This window comes from Mauremys reevesii, linkage group 1, assembly GCF_016161935.1.
Source record: "Mauremys reevesii isolate NIE-2019 linkage group 1, ASM1616193v1, whole genome shotgun sequence".
NCBI classification, from domain to species: domain Eukaryota; kingdom Metazoa; phylum Chordata; order Testudines; family Geoemydidae; genus Mauremys; species Mauremys reevesii.
In genome coordinates, this window is record NC_052623.1 from 218,115,827 (window position 1) to 218,134,489 (window position 18,663).

The following is an 18,663-nucleotide window of genomic DNA, read 5'->3' on the forward strand; positions in this document are numbered from 1 at the left end:
GGAGGGGCAAACCTGCTGGGAGTTGTTTAATAAGTGGCCTAGATTCTGGGAACAGACCCATGAGGTTGGGTGGTGGTGGAAATGCCCTAATTTTTTAACAGAAAATAACCCACCTACATGGGGCTAGGAAAACTGACCAGATTCATAGTGCTGGAGCCTAACCAGCGGCTGCTGTGAGATATGAAGGGGCACCCACTAGTCAGGTTTAGGGGAGATTCCCCTCCCTTCATATCCAGCTCCTCAGAATGAGGAGGGTGTTGGGCTTCCTACCGGGGAGCTCTCCCTGGACCCTGCTAGGGGCTCCATCTCCTGTATGAGTCTGTGGCTAGTAGGTGTGTGATGGATCTGCTGGGAGAGACAAGGGGCTGTCTCTTCATCCCCTCACCCTGGTGTTTTCTGGATGCTCTGAGTGGGGTGGGGTGAGATTCTGTTGACTGCGAGCTACCCAGAGCTTCTGTTTGGCTCCTGTCCTCCATGAACAATGGGGTTGTGAGTGGTGCAGCAGGTCCTGAGTGTTGGGCTCTTGCTGTTTCAGGGGCTGGTGACCTTCGAGGAGGTGGCTGTGTATTTCACCAGGGCAGAGGGGGCTCTGCTGGATCCCACTGAGAGCCCTCTACAGAGACGTCATGCAGGAGCACTATGAGAATGTGACCTCGCTGGGTAAGGGTTACTGTCCCTTCAGTTCTTGGAAGGGGAAAAGAAGAGATAAGGTTCACACCAGCCCCACAATGCCACCTCTCCTCTGTCCTGTTTCAGCATCGCCCCAATATGCCTTCTTGGGGTATAACAAGCAGGCTGTAGGAGTCAGAGCTGCCAGTCCAGGGTTACTTATCACACAGACACTCAGTGCATCCTTGAATGCTGACTGGGGGTATCCAGACAGGGAGCTCCAGCTGCAGAACATTGAATCTCACCCAGGATTACAGATGACACAGCTCCTCACTGCTCTGGATTGCACCCCAGCTTGTTAAAATGGCTTAGGTTGGTAGTGAAACTTCCTGAGACATGGAGAGTCTTGCTCCCCTATCACGGTGTGTAATAGCCACAATCTCTCTTCTCTTCTGGCTCTATTCCTTAAGTCACATGACCTGATTCTTATTTTTCACATTCTGCTTTTTCAGACTAATTAGAGTCCGTTGCTCCTGAATTATAGCTTCTAATTTCCCAGTGTTCTCCACACCCAGGGATTTTCCTACTCCCTCCCATTACACTGGACTCACTAAGTTCCCTAGTACATAAGAACAGCCATACTGGGTCAGACCAAAGGTCCATCTAGCCCAGTACCCTGTCTTCTGACAGTGACCAATGCCAGGTGTCCCAGGGGGAATGAACAGAACAGGGAATCATCAAGTGATGAATCTCCTGTCACTCATTCCCAGCTTATGGCAAACAGAGGCTAGGGACACCATCCCTGCCCATCCTAGCTAATAGCCATTGAGGACCTGTCCTCCATGAATTTATCTTTTTTTTTTTTTTTTTAAACCCTGTTATAGTCTTGGCCTTCACAACATCATTTGTTAAAGAGTTACACAGGTTGACTGTGTGTTGTGTGAAGAAATAATTCATTTTGTTTGTGTTATACCTGCTGCCTATTAATTTCATTTGGTGATTCCTAGTCTTTTTGTTATGAGAAGGAGTAAATAACACTTATTTACTTTCTCCACACCAGTCATGATTTATAGACTTCTCTCATACCCCCCTTATCTCTTTTCCAAGCTGAAAAGTCCCAGGCTTTTTAATCTCTCCACATACAGAAGCTGTTCCATACCCCTCATCATTTTTTTGCCCTTTTCTGAACCTTTTCCAATTCCAATATATCTTTTTTGAGATGGAGTGACCCCATCTGCATGCAGTATTCAAGATGTGGGCGTACCATGGATTTATATAAAGGCGATATATTTTCTGTCTTATTACCTTTCTTAACGATTCCCAATATTCTGGGTGGGTTTTTTTGACTGCCTCTGCGCCTTGAGTGGATGTTTTCAGAGAACTATGCACAATTACTTCAAGATCCTTCTCTTCAGTGGAAACAGCTAATTTAGACCCCATCATTTTGTATGTATAGTTGGGATTATGTTTTTCAATGGGCTGCACTATGTGCTCTCCTGACATGTAGTACTGCTGAGATCCTGCATTCAGTGATATCCCTGCCCTTCCTGTTCCCTTTCTCCACTGAACCCCACCAGCCCATTCTTACTGTTCCCAGCTTCCCCGTGACTCTCTCATTGTCTCTGGACCTGTCTGTCAGCAAGAAGCAGTGTCAGGGAGACTTGCCCTCTCTCTGGAGACTTCAATTTTTGGGACATGGATTTACTTTCTCTGTGTTTTAGGAGACTCTTTGAAATTGAATGTCTGTGACATTAACCACAGAGCAATCTGGACTGTTGAACAGCTGTTTCCCCTCAGTTTCCCAAGCTGGGGTACCTTTTACCCTGCTTTACTGTGAGAACAGCCACTCCTGGGCAGTTAACACAGTCTCCAGCATGTAACTCACTCCCAGCTACACAGTATTGAGTGCTGCTAGTCAGTGACTCACGAATTACAGTACCTCACAGGGGAACCCCAGAAAATTCTCTGTTCCAAGACTTCCCCCAGAAATGTGCATCTTTCCCTGTCCAGCACACTACTGAACAACACAAGCTCATATGAAGTCTGTCATTTTATCAGTGGAAAATGACATGTACCAGCCTTGTTATCCCAAATGGAGTTTCCAACACACTTTAATCCAACCACACTGGTTGGATAAACAATAAACCAAGATTGTTAACTACCAGGGAAAAGAAGATCTCAAGTTACTACGGTAATGAGGCATAAAAGTCAGAATTGGTTAGAAAAGAAATACAAGATAAAAACTAGCGTCTAAGTTAACAAGCTAAAACGGATTGAAAGCAAATGTTTTTCACCATATGCTGAGACAGGCTGGCTTTCCTTTCAGCCAGGACTCCCCCTATCCCACCCCTGCTGCCCAAGTTCAGCTCTTCAGGATTTATCATGAGCAGAGGGAAAGGGGAGAGAGTGAGTGTGTCAAGCATTTTCCTCACCTTTCTGTAATTCAGTCCTTTATTAGAAACAACTTCAATCTCAGCTAAGTCATGGTGCCAGGCTGTCTGTTGAAGATACGAGCTTCAAGTGATCCCTATGATGGAATGTAAATGTCTTCTTCACACCTTCCCCCACCTGAGAATGGCTATTTGACCAGCTGTTTGCCTTGCTGTCTCTGAGGAACTGGTCTGTGGGTGTTCCCCAGAATTGTAACTTTTTCAGTAATATCATACTCTAAAATCTCATTTACATTCAGTGTTGCTACACATTTTAACAGGAGGATAATATTCAGTAGATTGTGTTTTCTAATGATACCTCACAAGCCATATTATGTACAAAATTGGTCATAATTTTTTAGAAGAGTGAACATAGGAGTACAGACTGACACCGTGTCTGTGTGTTCCCAGCAGATATGTGGGTATTTCAATCCCTCAGAAGCAAAGTGTTTGGCATCTTCAATGACCTGGGGAGCTGGCCTTGGGAATTCACCATTTTACTAAGTGTGACACTGTATGGAATTGTGAGATACTTTGTATTACTATTTTATTAGTAAAACTATTGCAATTAATTGTGCTAGATATGCCATGTAAGGTGTCAGTGAAAATGTTATGATTTTCCAAGTATGATAATTTTGTTTCTATATTTGTATCACCTTTGTATTGTGAGTTATAGATATGTAGGGTATATCTGTATTTCCAGACTTGTGCAGCGTTTCTGGGTGACGCCCCCACATCTATTGGCATCAGCACTGCCTAGCCTGTTGAATGGCCCATCCAGGGTCATCAGCTGTACAATGAACCCATGGAAAGAACTAAGGGGATACACCTATTGAGTCAGCAAGAGATGCAGGGGTATGCCTGTGTCACGGCGTGTGGGGGAGTCAGGGCCCTGCACCCTCATTTCCTGTGACAGGAACACAGTCCCAAACAGAACTTGTAGGTACAACCAAGACCCCACAGTCAGGTCCCTCGGGGCAGTGGTGGGGAGGCAAAGAGCTTAGACCCCAGCCTTGGGGTTTCCTCTGCTTCCCCAGACTGCTGCAAACTGAAAATCCCCTCCAGCAGTCTCACCCAGCCTTCCCCTGGCTCTTCCCAGCTCTTCCCGGGCAAACGTGTCACCTGGCCCCAACCCACCTCCTGGCTCAGGTTACATCCCCCCCTGCTATCCCATCCCCAACGCAGACAGTCACAGTAAAACTCCCCTCCAACATTCCCAGATCAATCTGCCACACTCCCTATTGTGTCATGTCTCTCCCCTCCTTCGAGACTGAACTGAGCAGGGTCACTCTGACCAGTGACCTGGGGAAGTTCAGTGCCACCTCTCTGGACAACACATCCACTATCATGTTGGCACTCCCCTTCCTATGGACCACGTCCATATCATAATCTTGCAGGAGCAGGCTCCACCTCAGGAGCTCGACATTGGCTCCTTTCATGTAGTGTAGCCAGGTCAGGAGAGAGTGGTCTGTGTACACGATGAAGTGTCGCCCAAATAGATATGGCTCTAGTTTCTTAAAGACCCACAACACAGCCAGGCATTCCTTCCCCATGGCCACGTAGTTTTGCTCCTGGGGTAGGAACTTCTTGCTCAGGTACACAGTGGGGTGCATCTCCCCCTTTTCATCATCTTGCATTAACACTGCCTCCAGTCCCCTGTCTGAGGCATCAGTGAACACCATAAAGGGCTTGACAAAGTCTGGGTTTGCCAGAACTGGGCCACTGACTAGAGCCTCCTTCAGCGCACAGAGAGCCGTCTGGCGCTCCTTGGTCCAGACAACTTTGTCTGGCTTCCCCTTCTTGCATAGCTCAGTGATGGCGGCGACTATGGCTGCTGGGGTCATGGTGCCCTCGGTATTTGCTGGGCTCTTCCCAGCCCTTTCCCTAGGAATAGGTAGAAGGAGTCCTGGGATGCCCTCGGCAGCTCTCTGACCACTCCCAGATGGGACAGATACTGGTGCCTGCCCTTCATCTGCTGGGCTGCTTCCCTCAGAGACAGGGACAAGCTCCTCCAACCGATTCTCCTCTAGCTGGGCAATCAGCTGTTCTTTGGTGAGCCTCCCAATGCGCAGCCACCTTTGCCTGCACAGCTCGACGAGGTCGCTCTTAAGGCGCTTCTTATATATCTTCCAGCTGGCCACTCACAGGCCTGTGTGCTCTCAGCTCCCCATGGTTTCCAGGAGGAACCCCTAGTGTGCCAGACCTTTTCCAGGTCACCACCTCTCTCCCAGGGTCAAGCCACAGACGACTCTGCCCCGAGCCTGCTCACCACAGTCCCCAGGGGGACCCCATTACTGCAGTCCTTCTCGCTGGTTACACACTCCCAGGGGTTAAGCGTAGCTCCTCCGCCCCCCAAAACCACTCCTCTCTGAATCTTCAGCACACCGGTCCCCATCAATCCCCCTTTGTTTTACTGCTTACCAGTCACTTACTGCAGGAAGCCCACTACTGCCACCACTTGTCACGGAGTATGGGGGAGTCAGAGCCCTACACCCTCACTTCCTTTCATTCACCATGACTCTCAGCCAGCCAGTAAACCAGAAGTTTTATTAGATGACAGGAACACAGTCCCAAACCGAGCTTGTAGGTACAACCAGGACCCCTCAGTCAGGTCCCTTTGGGGTTGGGGGGGTGAAGGGAACAGGGAGTTTAGACCCCAGCCTTGGGGTTCCCTCTGCTTCCCCAGACTGCTGCAAACTGAAAACCCCCTCCAGCAGTTTCACCCAGCCTTCCCCCGGCTCCTCCTCCAGCCTTTGTCCAGTTTCCCGGGCAAACGTGTCCAGTTCTCCTGGCTCCAACCCCCCTCCTGGCTCAGGTTACAGGCTCAGGTATCATCCCTCAAGTGAAGTCATCCCCTGCTATCCCATCCCTAATGCAGACAGTCCCAGTAAAACTCCCCTGCAACATTCCCAGGTCAATCTGCCCCACTCCTGTGTACTGAGCATCACAGCCTGTGTACTGAGAACTCCAAGGCTCTTCCATGCCATGTGCTGTGAAGCTTGTGTTTGGGACACAGGAAGTAGAAGCTACAAGGCCAAAAGAATATAAAGGGCAGCTGCATCATCTCCATTTTGTCTTCAGACCTTCTGGAGCAACTTTTTCTACAAACTGAAGCCTTGAACAAAGGACTGAATGACCCGTCCAAACTGTGTCTGTGTTCCAGATGGACTTTCAAGCCAGCATCTCACCAATACTGCTAAGAACCTGATATATAGATTTTGGAATGTATCTGACTGCTTTCCCATTTGACAACTCCCTTCTTTTTTCTTTTACAATAAACCTTTAGTTTAGATGCTAAAGGACTGGCAGGCAACATGGTATTTTGTGTAAGATCCAAACCTATACTGACCTGGTGATGTGGCTGACCCTTTGGGGTCAGAAGAACAGTTTGTCTATGTGCACAGAGTTTTTAAATAACCTCTCACTGTACTGGACCTACAGAGAGTCAGAGAACTGGGATGCAATAAACGGGGCTGTGTGATTTCTTTTTTCAGCTTCTCAGTAACGAGTTTGGGGAATCAGAAGCACAGTTTGTGACTGGTCGGTGAGTTTAACTTCAGTGTTAACCACCAGTTTTAGGAGCATCTGCTCTGCCTTTTTCAGCCTGCCCTGACCTTGGCAGTGAGGACTGCCCCATGCACACCAGCTCACACTAAGCACTGAAGTTAAATTAATAGATTTATTTTGTATGACAAAGTTATGAAATCAAGTTAACTCCTTTATTTTCTTTCATCTGAGCAGGGTTTCCAGTTTCCAAACCTGATGTGATCTCTGAGCTGGAACAAGGGGAAGAGCCATGGGTCTCAGACCTCCAGGGTTCAGAGGAAAGAGAGATCCTGAGAGCTCCCTGCACAGGTGAGGAAACATTAAACCAACTCAGAATCTGTAAGTGCCTGAAGGAAACATCTGGGAACCCCTACAAAGCCCTTGGGAGCTCTGTCAGTTTATTATTGTCCCTAGCAGGGGTCATATCCTCAGGGTAAATTAGGTTTCCTGTAGATCAGGCCTGCACAACATGCGGCCCACGTGGGCTCACTGTGCGTCCCACAGGGGATGAATAGGCGTGTGGCAGGCAGTTGCGGGGGGAGGGGGTGGGCTAAGGAGGGTGTGACGGAGCGATTCTGGCGGGACCCAACTGAGAGTGCCAAATCAGGACCAATTGCTCAAACAGGGCAGTCACAGCCCTAGGCTGGGGTTTTTCCACCTCTAAGGCAAACCAAACCAGCCAGACAAAAAGGACTTTGGTCTCACCCCACTGGCTAAACACAAGTCACACAAGCAATTTCCTTAGACACTCCAGTTTCCCAGTATCACCACCAGTGCACTCGTCCTGGGGATAAATGGTTATGAAAACCAACACCCCAATAAAAGAAAAAGGTTCTCTCAATCCCAAAGGACCAAGCCCCAGACCCAGGTCAATATACACATCTGATCTTACCCACAAATCACGCTGTTGCCAATCCTTTAGAATCTAAAATCTAAAGGTTTATTTACAAAGGGAAAAAGGTAGAGATGAGAGGTAGAATTGGTTAAATGGAATCAATTACATACAGTAATGACAAAGTTCTTAGTTCAGGCTTGCAGCAGTGCTGGAGTAAACTGCAGGTTCAGATTAAGTCTCTGGAATGCATCCCCCGCTGGGATGGGTCCTCAGTCCCTGGTGTAGGGCTTCAGTTTGTAGCAAAGTTCCTCCAGAGGTCAGAAGCAGGATTGAAGACAAGATGGAGATGAGGCATTAGGCTTATATAGACTTTTCCAGGTGTAAGAATCCCTTTGTCTTCACTGTGGAATTTTACAGCAAAATGGAGCCTGGAGTCACATGAGCCAGTCCCTGCATACTTTGCTGAGTTACAAGGCATGTCTGCCTTCTCTCCATGGGTCCATTGTGTAGCCGATGGCCTTTAATGGGCCATCAAACAGGCTAGGCAGAGCTAACACCAGCTTGTCTGGGAGGCTTCCCCCAGAAGCACAGCACCAACTTGAAATACTGACAGCATAGAGCCAACATTCATAACTTCAACTAAAAATGATACAGACATATAGACAGCATAATTATAATCAGCAACCCATAATCTGGTCTTAGACACCTTAGATGACCCCCTTTATCTAAGATTTGGTGCCACTGCAGGACCTTGGTTGCAACCCATGTTCTATATGGTCCCAATTTATATCAATAACGTCACAGAGGGTTGGGCAGGTGAGCTCGTGGTGGGGGAGGGAGGCTAAGGAGGCGAGCTGCGAGTGGGTGGCTGACCTGTTCTACTGATCTGATCTGGCTCCCATCCCCTCTCCAAGGGTTGCAGCTGTCTGGAGGTCCTGCCTTCCACGCCTTCTTCATTTACACCTCATTCATTCAACAGGGTAATTGATTACCAAGTTGGGGGAATATCTTATTCTACTTCCAACAAAAAGACATTTTTCTTTTACCTTAATTATACTACCTTAGGGGCCTGCTATAACATATTACCAAGGTTCAATACTGCTGTTTCGGTGGGGCAGCACTGGGGAAGGAGGGTTTGTTTCCGTGGGGTGGGCGGTGCTGCTGGGGTATTGTATTTTGGGGGAGCTTGGCGCTTGGGGGGGTCGGCGGGGCCAAGGGGGTTTGGCCCTCAGCTGTTTTCTTTGGAGTAATATGGCCCTCACCGCTTTACGGGTTGTGCAGGCCTGCTGTAGGTCCTAGTAGACACCAAGCAGAGGCTTCTTCCCTTCCCCCTGCGAATTTGAATGGGATGTGAAGGCCAAATTGATCCCCTCCTATCTCCTATTTGTGTTATGCTTATAATAAGCACATGGGATCTTTTTCAGGGGAAAAGGCAATACACTCTGTTTATTGAAGACACAACAATTAGCATATGCATTCAATAACACCACACACATACACTGTCCTGCCGGTCAATGTTACAGTTACCAGTCCAGATCAATCTTGGGGCCAGCTAGATTGATCACACGTAGGAGGAGCTGGGTTCTGTTGGTTGCAACGTGATTCTCTGGGGAAGTCTTGGCAGGATGAACCCAAAGTTTCATGGTAAGGCACCCTGTTTATATAGTGATTTTCCTTCATTGCGACCAGCACTGTCATGCTGTAATCAGTTGTTGTTTGATGAATGCTTGTTTTCTTAAATTGTCCTTCTCATCCTTTATCTTGTTCTTTCATCAAGTTCCTCAGGGTTTTATCCCAGGCTGGTTTTGATCAGAGCTGTCTTGTCCCCATTGATAGGTGCCTGTCTCATCTTTAGAGTCGTCCATCTGCCTCCTTTGACATTTCAGTAGAGGTGTGTTGCAGCCTCGTGGTGCCCTTGCATCTGTCTTTGGTTCCTCCCTCGTACATTTGGTTCAGCGATGGCCTTCACACTTATCTCTTAATACCTACATTTCTCATTCACACACAAAACAGAATTTAATTTACACAGAACATTTTGAACGGGAACATCAAATTGCAATGCAAAAGAAAACAATCATGGCATTCTTTTACTTATTTTAAAATGCTAAACCTACAACAAATTGGTGACCCTCAACGGTCTGTTACTGCCTTGAAATCAGTCCAGACACACATTCTGGCTGATGTATCTCTACCCGATGGCCCATTAGGCCATTCCTTTCTGTTATTCAAAAAGGGTGGCTGGCAGAATAGAATAAAATCATACACCAATACATTTAATACATGCTACATTCTTATTCTGTATCCTTCATTCTAAATTATATAAAATACAAACATAAAATCCTACTACTACGTTTGGGGGAAGAGTTTGGGGGAGTTCAGTTCCTGATTTTTTATTTTACCTCTCTCCAGTACTTGTTTTGGTTTGGCCTTCCCCTTTCCATCCCTGTTTGAGGTTTCTGTCTCTATCACAGCCGGTGATGCAATGGTATGTGAGAAAGAGGAGCAGAATTCTCAGCAGGAAAATGTTGAGCAAGTGGATAAACACAGAGCATTATCACAAAGATCGAAAAGGAATGTGTCCAGGAGTCATGAGCAGAGAAACTCCTGTGAGATTCATAACAGACCAGAAAGAGAGCAGGGGAGAAAGTGGGTAAATGTTTTTCCTGTTGGAGAACTCAGAAGGACATCAATGAAACCACAACACAGCAGGAAATCCTCAGGGGAAAGAGAAAAAACACATTCACTGAGTGTGGGGAAAACTTACGTAACTATTCAGCCATTATAAAACATCAGAGAATCTGCACAGGGCTGAGGCCCTATAAATTCTGCGAGTGTGGAAAATGCTTCACTAAGAGCTCAGCCCTGTCTGAACATCAGAGAATCCACACAGGGGAGAGGCCCTATCAGTGCCGTGAGTGTGAGAAAACCTTCTCTTGGCACTCAGCCCATATTAGCCACCAGAGAATCTGCAAGGGAGATCAACACCATAAAAATGTCTAGGGCTATCAATACTTTCTTTTTCTTTAATAATTTTCCTGATTCCCACATATTAACTTTAAAGCTGTTTGAACTGTTTACAGCACCATTATCCCTCAGCTTGCCCAGATGACTGGCCCATTTTTGCAGTTTGCCCTGTTTTGAGGTGGACCCATTTGTCCTTTCTATCAACTCCATTGTCCCATAAGGTGCCACAGGACTCTTTGCTGATTTTATTGTCCCATGAGTAATTCGCGTGTGCCCTTCCTATCAGGAGCCAGGGAGCATCACATTTATAGCATTCCTCCATTGCAAAGTTATTGTTAGAGTCACCGGTGATACAGATTGTATCATTGCCAGTTGTTCTCATGTTGCTCTGGGTTGTGCTGAAGAACAGTTATATTGGGAACTTTTCAAATTATATGTAAATGGAGAGGAGCAGGACAGGGGAAAAAAAGTGTCATTTCAGCCTCTGTGACACTGGAAGGATTAAAATTGTGGTGGTGAAGCAGCAACTCGTGCTCAGGTTCTGGGATGTCCTTTTCTGCAAAGAATTCAAACATTGTTTATATAAACAGTTTAATTTGTGAAACACGTATCCATTTCCATTTTTATTTTTTAAATGCAGTTATACCAATGGGCTAAGGCGATCCACCATGGAGTAAGGGCCTGTCCATTTTGATTCTAGTGAGTGACACCTTTCCTCCATTTAAAGGTTCCCTTTTTAAATATTCTGTAATAGTGTGGCAGCCATGGCCATGTTATTAGCTGCCAAACATTCATTTGTTTTTTAACAAAAGGCTGTGATTCATCAGGGAAACGCAGGGCTGGGGTTGTGAGAGCCTTTGCTTTTAGCAGGGTTAAAGCAGAGTCCTGCTCTTTTCCACATTCCCATTTTGTCTTTTTTTTTAATTAGTTTCCACAGTGGGTGAATTATTTTAGCATATTTATAGATGAGGTCTAAGAAAATTGACTCCTCCTAGCAGTATTCTTAAAGAGTGGACGTCGGTAGGGGCCGGCATTTCTACTAGTATCCTTATCTTCCTCTGATCTACCTGTCTCCCGTCTTGTCCTTTGGTTTGACTTCTTTGTGCTACAATTTTTGGGCAGTTCTTTTCTTCCTTTACCAGTTAGGTAATTTGCATTAACGCAGACACTTTTTGGCTTGCTTTTGGATTTAAAGCCATTAGCAGCTTAGAGACTCTGTCTTAAAAGGGACACAATCAACTTCCAGAGTTTTGATTACTTTTCACTCCTGCTTCTAAAACACACAGCGATCTGAAAAAGAAAAACACAACCTATTGTGGCTTCCTCTGGAGCCCTAATAGGATTTTAATTGAGTAGCATGGTATGTGTTTGCATTTCTTTTATCCCTTCTACAATATACACTGCACATATTTTGGGGAAAATGCACATTCCTTCCATAGTTTAACTTATATAACAGTAGCCATATTAATTTTTACATAAGGTCTAACTTTCTTTTGTGCTCACAGAGTTTTTATGTACTCTTAGCAAAGTGACAGTTTGATTACACAGAGCCAGCCTAAGGTGGGGTGCTGTATATATTTTTTAATTTCTTTTTTTTTTTTTTAACCAAAAAAAAATCCAGAATTCCCTCCCCCCACCCCCACCCCATTCTCCTGATTTTGACTGCCGTGCTGCAGCCATGACTTTGGTCTTTTAAAAAGATAGTGAACTTATAAAGCATTAAGGTACCTTAAAGGTTAAACGCTGAATACCAAATCAAACAACACTTGTTACCTGTGTCTGGCAAAAACTGTTTCTCAGTTTTGCAACTTTGAATGAAAGATTCAAATGGATTGTAGTGGTATTATTTAAAAACAAAACCAATTCATCTTAAACCTGCAGAACAAGAATTTTACAAACGCAAGTGTTGCTTTAGGTTCTAAACACTCCACATATTTACACAATATATTTATACATACTTTTTTTTCCTTAACCTTCTCTACACTGCTTTTAATTTTTACACAGCTGTACATAGATTACATGTGTATACATTTGGGGGCAGTTACGTTCCAGTAGAAACCCATTGTGTTCTTTTAGCAAATTTGACTACATTGTTCATAGTCAAATGATTTCAATCAGACTGTCTCTTTGCCTGGCCTATTTACAGACTTTCCTTTGGAAAAGGGCCCAGTTTCCCTTCAGAATGGCTGCAAAAAAAAACAACCACCACCCAAAACCACTTTTTCTTTTGACATTTTTACAACATTCAACTGCTTATTCCCTCTAGCCTCTGCAGAGTTAACTTCTCACTCTCTCTTTTTTTTTAAATCACTTGCTTATCTCCCCAAATGACACCTTCATCAACTCAGATTTCACCATTCCAAGTATTGTTCCAGGGATCTGAATTCCCCATGGCCTATACTTATATATTTTTTCTTTTGCCACCATACCCTCAGGGCTTCCAACCTGCTTTCCAATTTTTTTATTTGTTGCCTACCTGCTTCTCAGGGCCCAACCCTGCTTTCGTCGCTGAACCATCCCTCTTCATGGACACAGGCTTTGTTCCACTACCAGTTTAGCAAGGAGGGTGGGCTCCTCAACTAGCCCCCACCCCTCCTGATCCCTTTCCTCAATCATTTCCTTTAAAATTGTGAAATCATCACAATATCATTGACAAAAAATACTACACTGCCCAAACTCCTATATCCTGCACAGTTTAGTTTAACAGAGTGTAGTAGCATCGAGACTCACCACCATGATGCCTCCTGCTGGTCAGTCTGGGAATTAGCTCTCGCCAGCCATGAAGTGCCCTCTGTGTGTGGTGTCTTGCCCGTTGTCTGCTCTGCTGATTTTGGACCCGTGTTGTTCCCTGCTCGGCGACACCTGCTTCACGACACTGCCCCCCGGCAGTGCCCACTACTCCATTCTCACCACCTTTTTTGGGGGGGGGGGGGGGGCGGGGGGAAGAGATAACAGCGGTTACCTGGGGCTCCTAGGCAGGGCAGGCCAGGAGTCTCCATGTGCTGCTACCCCCAGGCACCGCCCCCACAGCTTCCCATTGGCTGCAGGGGCACTTGGGTCAGGACACAGCCTCCCTGCCCAGGGGATGCAGGGAGGAGCTGGCAGACACGTGGAGTGAACACGGAGGAAGCCGCTCAGCTCCACTGCACTGCCAGTGGTGAGTGGGGGCCCCGGTCTGTTTTAAATGGCCCAAAGGATGAGTCGGGGGAACCCACGGGCAGAAGTTGGGGCCAAGGGAGAGACCCAGCCCCAAACATTGCTGGAGCCGGGCCCTGGGCCAGGAATATTCCTGGTGCCCAGGCACCATGAGCCCATAGGACTCGCTGCCCCTGCCAGGGGTGTATATACCTCCTAGACAGTTTGTATATATCTTATCTGTATAGTTTTCTCCCACAGACAGGTCAGAGCTAGAACTCTAATCCTCCCCCTATTGCCTGGATCTTCTACGACTGAGGCTGTGCACACCTGAGTGGTTGATCACTTTATACGTATGGTATATACCTTTTAGCAATATTTAGCAGTATGTTCAACAATCACAGTCCATGTCTTCAGCCTTTTGCAATTTTCCATCAAAAGTGTTATGCTTATAAGAAGCACGTGGGATCTTTTTCAGGGGAAAAGTCAATATGCTGCATTTATTGAAGAAACAACAATTAGTATTTCCATTTAGTCACACCACACACAAACATACTGTCCCGCCAGTGTATGTTATAGTTACCAGTCCAGAGTCCGGATCAATCTAGCGGCCAGCAAGGTTGATCACGGGTAGGGAGGAGCCGGGTTCTGCTAGTCATGACACGATGCTTTGGGCAAGTCTTGGCAGGTCGAACCCAGAGTTTCATGGCAAGGCACCTTGTTTATATACTGATTTTCCTTAATTGAGACCAATGAGTTTTGCACCGTCGTATTGTAATCAATTGTTGTTTGACGAGTGCTTATTTTCTTAAATTGTCCTTCTCATCCTTTATCTTGTTCTTTCATCAAGTTCCTCAGGGAGTTCTCCCAGGCTGGTTTTTGGTCACAGCTGTCTTGTCCCCACTGATAGGTGCCTGTCTCATCTTTAGAGTCGTCAATCTGCCCTCCTCTGACATTTCACTAGGAGTGTGTTGCAGGCTTCTGGAGCCCTTGTGTCAGTCTCCGGTTCCTCCCTTGTACATCTGGTTCAACGATGGCCTTCACACTTATCTCTTAAAACACACATTCCTCATTCACACACAAACCAGAATTAATTTACACACAACATTTTGAGCAGGAACATCAAATTGCAATGCAAAAGAAAACAATCACGGCATTCTTTTACTTATTTTAAAATGCTAAATCTACAACAAATTGGTGACCCTCAAAGGTCTGTTACTGCCTTGAAATCAGTCCAGACACACATTCTGGCTGATGTATCTCTACCCATTGGCCCATTAGGCCATTCCTTTCTGTTACTCAAAAAGGGTGGCTGGCAGGATATGATCAGATCATACACTAATACAGGGGTAGGTAACCTATGGCACGTGTGCCGAAGGCAGCACGAGAACTGATTTTCAGTGGCACTCTCACTGCCCAGGTCCTGGCCACCGGTCCGGGAGGCTCTGCAGTTTAGTTTAATTTTAAATGAAGCTTTTAAAACATTTTAAAAACCTTATTTACTTTACATACAACAATAGTTTAGTTCTAAATTATAGACTTATAGAAAGAGACCTTCTAAAAAACGTTAAAATGTATTACTGGCATGTGAAATCTTTAAATTAGAGTGAATAAATGAAGATTCGGCACAGCACTTCTGAAAGGTTGCTGACCCCTGCACTTATACATTTAATACATGCTACATTCTTATTCTTTATCCTTCATTCTAAATTATATAAAATACAAACGTAAAATCCTACAACTACATTTGGGGGAAGAGTTTGGGGGAGTTCAGTTCCTGATTTTTATTTGACCTCTATCCTGAACTTTTTATGGTTTGGTCTTCCCTTTCCATCCCTGTTTGAGGTTTCTGTCTCTATCACAGCAGGTGATGCAATGGTGTATGAGAAAGAGGAGCAGAATTTTCAGCAGGAAAATGTTGAGCAAGTGGATAAACACAGAGCATTATCGCAAAGATTGGAAAGAAATGTGTCCAGGAGTCATGAGCAGGGACAATCATGTGAGATTCATCACAGACCAGAAAGAAAGCAGGGAAACCATCCAGGGGAGAAAGTGGGTAAATGTATTTCATGTCAAGGAACTCAGAAAGACCTCAAGGAAACCACAACCCAGCAGGAAATCCTCATGGGAAAGAGAAAAAATACATGCACTGAGTGTGGAAAAAACGTATATGACTACTCAGTCCTTATAAAGCATCAGCAACTCCACACAGGAGAGAGGCCCTATGAATGCAGTGAGTGTGGGAAAAACTTCACTCGCAGATCACACCTCATTAATCATCAGAGAATCCACACAGGGGAGCGACCCTATAAATGCAGTAAGTGTGGGAAAACCTTCAGTTGCAGCTCAAACCTTACTACTCATCAGAAAATCCACATAGGGGAGAGACCCTATGAATGCAGTGAGTGTGGGAAAAGCTTCACTCAGAGATCACACCTTACTAGGCATCAGACAATCCACACAGGGGAGAGGCCCTATGAATGCAGTGAGTGTGGGAAAAGCTTCAATCACAGCTCGGCTCTTTCTGAACATCAGAGAATCCACATAGGGGAGAGGGCCTATGAATGCAGTGAGTGTGGGAAAAACTTTACTCAAAGATCAGGCCTTTTTCTCCATCAGAGAATCCACACAGGGGAGAGACCCTATGAATGCTGTGAGTGTGGGCAAACCTTCAGTCACAGTTCACACCTTAGTAATCATCAGACAATCCACACAGGGGAGAGGCCCTATGAATGCCGTGAGTGTGGGAAAAGCTTCACTAGCAGCTCAGCCCTTTCTGAACATCTGAGAATCCACACAGGAGAGAGGCCCTATGAATGCCATGAGTGTGGGAAAAGTTTCAGGTTCAGCTCAGCTCTTTCTGAACATCAGAGAATCCACACAGGGGAGAAGCCCTATGAATGCAGCGAGTGTGGGAAAACCTTCGGTCGCAGCTCGTGCCTTTTTCAACATCAGAGAATCCACACAGGTGAGAGGCCCTATAAATGCATTGAGTGTGGGAAACGCTTCACTACCAGCTCAGACCTTTCTAAACATCAGAGAATCCACACAGGGGAGAGGCCCTATGAATGCAGTGAGTGTGGGAAAAGCTTCAATCAGAGATCAACCCTTATTAAGCATCAGAGAATCCACGCAGGAGAGGGCCTATGAATGCAGTGAGTGTGGGAATACCTTCTGTTCGCACTCAGCCCATGTTAGCTATGAGAGACTCTGCAAGGGATATCAACACCACAAAAACCTCTAAGGCTTATCCATACTTTTTTCTTTAATACTTTTCCTGATTCCCACATACTAACTTTTAAAGCTGTTTGAACTGTTTGCTGCACCATTATCCCTCAGCTTGTCCAGATGAGTGACTGATCTTTGCCTTTTGCTATTCACCCTGTTTTAAAGTTGATCTATTTGTCCTTTCTATCAACTCTATTGTCCCATGACTATTTCAAGTGTGTCTTTCCTATCCAGAACGAGAGAGCATCACATATATACCATTCCTTCTATTGCAAAATTATTGTTAAAGTCAACAATGATACAGATTATATCATTTCCAGTTGATCTCATGTTGCTCTGGGTTGTGCTGAAGAGTAGTTATATTGGGAACTTTTCAAATTATATGTAAATGAAGAGGAGTAGGGGCAGGGGGAAAAGGGGTGATTTCAGCCTCTGTGACACTGGAAGGGGATGGAGTGACTCAGAGATTACCTCCTTCCCCATCACTACAGAACTGTTACCTTTTTTCTGAGCCATGCAGAGTTTATCTTCATCACATTCTACCCATGCACTTCTCAAAGTGTCCTGTGAGGAACAGTTCTCAGCTGTCTGTGCTTGGAGATGATGCTTTCACTTCTTTAATCTTAAATCAGAGTCATTGTGACTGGAGATAAAAGTGTCAAAGACCTGGAAGGGGAATTCAAATGGATCTCAAACACAGTGTGATCATTTAGAGTTAAAATTGCAGGTTCCATCTGTTCGTAAAGCCACTTCTGGCAAGGTGTCTGTCTCCCACCCCACCCCCACCTCGCCCAATTATTTGGATGCTAGGATAGTAAAAATGTTCTAAATAACATAACTGACTATTGAGACAGTGCTGAGTGAAGTATGTTTGAATGAATCAGAGGAGAATGTTATGGGAGAATCTCTTGTCCCGATTTTGAATAATCAGATGTAACCTGCTCCAGAATTTGACTTGACACTTTTGTTGTCATGTATTCTATCTCTCCTGAAGGCTGTTTCATCACCCAATTGGATATTAGTTCAGTTTGATAGGATGTAGCTCAGATTTATTGGAGAATTTAAGACATATGACCATTTGCTAAAGTCATCATTTCTCACTTCAGCTTTGCTTTTTCCCCATCCCTCCATGATGACATGGAGAAAGTTCAAGTGCAGTTCTGTCAACAGGAGTGAACTCTCCAATTCACTGCACATGCTAGCAAAGAAACAGCAGAGATTTAAAATCTCCACTCAGAAAAGGTGAACAACAGCAGAACCCCAGCTAATTGGAGGAAGTGCATATGATCATGTGTAGTTCAATTGTTGAAGACAATATTGTCTCAGATGATCTGGGGAGAGAATTCCACATTAGGTGATTTTGTAGTAGGTAAAATGCACATGTATTTGGTTCCTAAAACATTTGTAAGCCAGGCCCTACAGAAGATTTCTCCTAACTTACCCTATATTATGGGAGATGCTGCCCTTCACGAGACAGATGTTGAAGGAAATAGAAGTGGGTGTTTAGTTGAATTTATCCTGTGTAGGTGCTAAAAATGTGTATAAAATGAAATCAGTGTTGTTAGTCTAATAGTTGCAGAAAAATACCTATTTTCTAATAGAATCTCCAGCTCTGGTAACTAACAGATTCTAATCTAGCCCTGTATCCAGTCCCTTGCCTGGACCTGTGCCACCAAATTAAAGAAAAGCTGGGCATGTTTTGGGAAGCCATTCCTCATTAACACTGCTGATATGGTTGAGTGGTTTTGTAAAAGATTCTACTTCAGAGAACTGTAAATCTACCCTAACCAAGGCCAAGGATTTGGAAAGAACTGAAGTTGAAAGAGAACTCACTCAATTCTTTGTTTCCACCCCAATAAAGGAAGATATGGTGACCAATGACCCAATAGCTAGGAGAGGTGCTGGCCTTTCTATTAT

At 45.1% G+C, this 18,663-nt stretch overlaps 1 protein-coding gene and 1 long non-coding RNA gene across 5 annotated transcripts; one reads left to right on the top strand and one right to left on the bottom strand.

Annotated features, from left to right (window-relative positions):
* Window positions 1-6,829: 6,829 nt before the first annotated feature.
* On the top strand, window positions 6,830-17,282 carry LOC120402428 (zinc finger protein 501-like). The gene is made up of 3 exons (XM_039533066.1): window positions 6,830-6,893; window positions 8,943-9,063; window positions 15,383-17,282. Exons 2-3 carry the CDS (start codon window positions 9,045-9,047, stop codon window positions 16,666-16,668), a joined length of 1,305 nt encoding a protein of 434 aa, XP_039389000.1. The 5' UTR covers window positions 6,830-6,893; window positions 8,943-9,044; the 3' UTR covers window positions 16,669-17,282.
* Window positions 8,907-17,380, bottom strand: LOC120402708. Of its 4 annotated transcripts, none has more exons than XR_005597275.1 (4): window positions 17,247-17,380; window positions 13,885-14,570; window positions 13,114-13,296; window positions 8,907-9,404 (listed from the first exon to the last, which is right to left on the bottom strand). It is a non-coding gene; the product is annotated as an uncharacterized LOC120402708 (long non-coding RNA). The 4 variants fall into 4 exon arrangements; XR_005597273.1 differs by lacking the exon at window positions 8,907-9,404 and adding an exon at window positions 10,774-11,673; XR_005597276.1 differs by lacking the exon at window positions 8,907-9,404 and adding an exon at window positions 12,163-12,258.
* Between the last annotated feature and the right edge of the window lie 1,283 nt (window positions 17,381-18,663).